Here is a 4178-nt window from a genome sequence, read left to right as displayed (position 1 = left end):
TGATGTCTGGTATGTTATTCTTCTTAATTTTGTACTTTCAGCGTATTCTGAAATCTCAGCGTATTCTCTCTTTATTTTGTACTTTCAGCTTTCAATCACATGTTCGTCATACTTTTGGTACATATTTTTTGTTCATTGACGTTCTTATTTTTCTCAATATGTGATATTGTTTTCTACACCTGGTGATATTGTTTATGTTGATATGTACCATTGTATATTGACGTTTGTGATATTGTTTTTCAACTTCATGTGTGATATTTGTTCCAGAGTACGTGATATTGTTTTCCTGAATATGTGATATTGTTCCTGCAACATTGTATGTGATATCGTTTTCCATCTTCATATGTGATATTTTGCCAGACAACGTGATATTGTTTCCCTAGATATGTGATATTGTTCAGCCACTTGTGTGATTTTGTTTTCGTCCATATCTTTTACACTTTTTCTTGTTATCTTACCTTTCACTTTTCTTGCCAGATCCTACAAGTAATATAACCTCTTCTTCCTGTAATGATCTACATGTCTCTGCCATTACCTCTAAAGATAGTAATGATATTGTTGAGTATTCACTTACTTCTACTCTTCTGATTGAACCACCTGATGCATCTAGTTCTACTCCACATGTTGAACAACATTCTGTTCCTTCTCGTGTGCATCAACTACTTTTGGACTCCACACCTGGTGGTAGTGAATTGTGGACAAGGAATGTTGCACCTGAATTTAAACCTTATATTGGCCAGTTGTTTGGGACGTTGGAAGAAGCTATTAGTTTTTATGATGTGTATGCAGAAGCATGTGGTTTTGAACCTAGGAAGTCTTCTCAAAAAGGTCTGCATTTCGTGATGTGAAGTATAAATTTGTAGTTTGCAACCGTGAAGGTTTTAGAGATCGTAAGAGGAAGGCTACTGTTTTAGATAGTGGAAAGGAGCAGGCAACTCCCAGGCCTTTTGATATCGGGAACACTAAATTAACTAGGATTGGTTGTCTTTTGCTATGATTGAGTTTCGCTATAATGGGGATGGTTATGTTGTTTTTCAGTTTCGTGAGTGGCATAATCACCGTCTTTGTTCACTTAGAAATCAGCAGTTTCAAAAAAAACACAGGCACCTCCATCTTTACCATAAAAAGACAATTATTGATCATTCAAGGGTTAATCAAGGGCCAACAAGGGCATTTAGAAATGTCAAGGAATATGTAGATGGCTATGAGAATGTTGGAGCTCAACTTGTTGATTTTAAGAATTTTGGAAGGGATATCAAATGTTTCATAGGAGACCGGGATGCTCAACTGTTTGTTAACTATTTTGAGGATAAACGTGATACCACTGAAGGTTTTTACTTTGCTTATGAGGTGGATTCTGGTAAATGCTTGGTTCGTGCGTTTTGGTGTGATGCAGAGTCTCGTAGAAACTATGCTTTGTTTGGTGATTACATCACTTACGATCCAACTTACAAAGATTTAATAAGTATTGTATGCTTTTCACTCCTTTTACTGGCGTAGACCACCACAAAAGGTCGATTACTTTTTGCTTCTGCGTTGCTATTTCATGAGGATGAAGATTCTTTCACATGGGTCTTTCAAAAGTTCCTTGATGCTATGGGACAATGAGAGCCACACCGTATAATAACCGATCGGTGTCTTTGGAATAAAGCTGGGTTTGCGTCTTTGTCTTCAAACATGCTAAGCGCAGATATTGCATGTGGCATATCATGCAAAAGGTTACCGATAAGGTTGGGCTGCAATTTCGAGAGAGACCGATTTTGTCGGCCGTTTGAATGCTATTGTTTGGGATCTTTGAGTTAGAACCTCTTGAATTTGAAGAAAAGTGGTGTCAGTTGGTCAATGAGCATAATCTTGATGGTAATTCCTGGTTGTCAACCATGTTTAGAAAAAGGAGGAAATGGATCCCAGCTTATTTTCGTGATGTTCCTATGGGTTGTCTATTACGAACAACTCAACGTTCTGAGAGTCAGAATAATTTTTTCAAGCGTTTTGAAAATGCACATGGTACACTTGTTGAATTCTTGATGCGGTTTCAAAGTGCCATTGATGTACAGCGCCATACTCAAAAACAACTTGATAGAGACGATGATTGTACTCTTCCACAATTAGCGACTTCTCTTAAGTTGGAAGCTCATGCTTCCAAGGTTTATACAAATCTTGCTTTCTCGATTTTCAAGTAGAAGCTTCTGCTTCTATTTGTTCCCTTAGTGTTGGTGGCTTCACACCACCTGCAAACGGTGTAGAATTAATTGGTATTGCTGATGCCAAAACACAGAAGACCTACCAAGTCGTCTACAATTCTCTAACGAATGACGCTGAATGTTCTTGCAAGTTGTTCAACAGGAAGGGTATTATTTGTAGACACATTATCTGGGTTTACTCTGGAAAACAAGTCCACACTTTGCCCGATAAATACATTCTTATGCGGTGGACCAAGAATGCACATAAGATCCCTCTTTATGGTCCACATGGTGAGTTAATCGAGGATTTTGATGCCACTGATTTACGAAAGATGGAAATGTGCAAGTTATGGTCAGAGTTCTATGCGACCATTAGTGTGCTCAAGAATGTGCCTACGAAGGAGATCACTGATCTTGTTGACACCCTTAAACAATTCAGGGTGAAACTCAATCCTCAATCAGAGTCAATGACCAAAGAGCAGGAGTTGGAGATGCTTCTCGGGTGCAATTCCTCAACTGAGGTGAGGATTTTACCACCTCGTCAGGCAAAGAACAAGGGTAGCGGGAAGAGAATGATCTCCAAAAATCAACAATGCATAGCTAAAGCGGAGAAGCCTAAAAGGCTTTGTCGTAATTGCAAACAAATGGCTCACCATGATAAACGTAACTGTCCTAATGCTTTTGTACCTGATGCCGACAATAAGGTATGTTCACCATGAACAGTCTATGTATGAAACTTTTTATCTATGCTGTATGGTCACGAGTCAGAAACAATACCACATGTTATTTAAAATAATATCACATCTTATGCTAAACAAAGATCACTATTTGACGATACCAGAATGTGATATTATTTGAGGATAACAGAATGTGTCAACACATCTGTCTTAACTTTCTTTTATATTTTCCTGGTAATTTAAGAAACAATACCACATAATTGTTAGAAATAATATCACACTTTTGTAGTACACATATCACCGCTTGAGGGTAACAGAATGTGATATTGTTTGTAATTGTTCCGAGATAGAAACAATATCACACTTCATTTGAAATAATATCACTCCTTATATAAAATAATATCACTGTTTCACCTTTTTGTGTTTTCAGGGTAGTTCAGATGAGGATGATGCTGATGATGGTTGATCGGTCGAAGGAGTTTTTGTTGATGGCGCTCATTAATTATAGCGGCGGAAAATAGACGACATTCTATATGACTAGTATATTAATATAGCCTACAACATTCATTAAAGTATAGATTATACTTTATTTTTAATAGAAAGTACTCGTACTCGGATAGTATTTGATTATTTTATTTGTCTCGGTTGTCTAGTTTTTGTATTTTTGTGATCTTTGAGAAACAATATCACACCTTACATTTATATATTTCACATCTTACTCTAAACAAGATCACTACATCGAGTACTATATATGCCTTTTGCTTTAAGATTTTCACATCTTGTGTTTTGTGTGTTGTCAAAATATGGCGATTCATAATATGGCGCTTTCTAACACAATATCAACTTGTGTACACAACAATATCACAACATAGTGAAAATAATATCAACGTAAGACTTAAACTAACATATTCATATTGTGATATTGTTTTTACATTCAAGTGATATTGTTTAACATACTGTGCGATACTGAGAAGCAATATCAACCTGTGTACACAACAATATCACAACATTCTAAAAACAATATCAACGTGAGATTTAACAATCCATATCCATAGTGATATTTAAAAGTAAACAATGTGGTATTGTTTTAGCCCTGTGTGATATTGAGAAGCAATATCACAGCAACTATTACACAATATCACACCAAACGTGAAATAATATCACACTTTAGCATCAGTTAGATGACATCCAAAATAAGCATCAATACTTTACCATTATAAAAAGTTACCATTAAATTCGTTTTTAGTTTAATTAGCATCAGTTTTGTACTACCATTACATAGCCTTTACTTTAATTACAACTTCGTTCTAACAAATAT

At 36.0% G+C, this 4178-nt stretch overlaps 1 protein-coding gene across 1 annotated transcript; it reads left to right on the top strand.

Annotated features, from left to right (window-relative positions):
• Positions 1 to 477: 477 nt before the first annotated feature.
• LOC141656098 (uncharacterized) lies at positions 478 to 3562 on the top strand. The gene is made up of 2 exons (XM_074463020.1): positions 478 to 2887; positions 3291 to 3562. The coding sequence occupies exons 1-2, from the start codon at positions 2426 to 2428 to the stop codon at positions 3324 to 3326; spliced, it is 498 nt and encodes a 165-aa protein (XP_074319121.1). The 5' UTR covers positions 478 to 2425; the 3' UTR covers positions 3327 to 3562.
• Positions 3563 to 4178: the final 616 nt, after the last annotated feature.

This window comes from Silene latifolia, chromosome 5 (assembly GCF_048544455.1).
Source record: "Silene latifolia isolate original U9 population chromosome 5, ASM4854445v1, whole genome shotgun sequence".
NCBI classification, from domain to species: Eukaryota; Viridiplantae; Streptophyta; class Magnoliopsida; order Caryophyllales; family Caryophyllaceae; genus Silene; species Silene latifolia.
This window is presented reverse-complemented; position numbering and strand designations above follow the sequence as displayed.

Bases quoted from the DNA above. Each gene is read 5' to 3' on its own strand.
- LOC141656098 (XM_074463020.1), top strand. From the start codon at position 2,426: ATGCGGTGGACCAAGAATGCACATAAGATCCCTCTTTATGGTCCACAT. The intron at 2,888-3,290 runs GTATGTTCACCA...TTGTGTTTTCAG, and splicing joins TACCTGATGCCGACAATAAG to GGTAGTTCAGATGAGGATGA.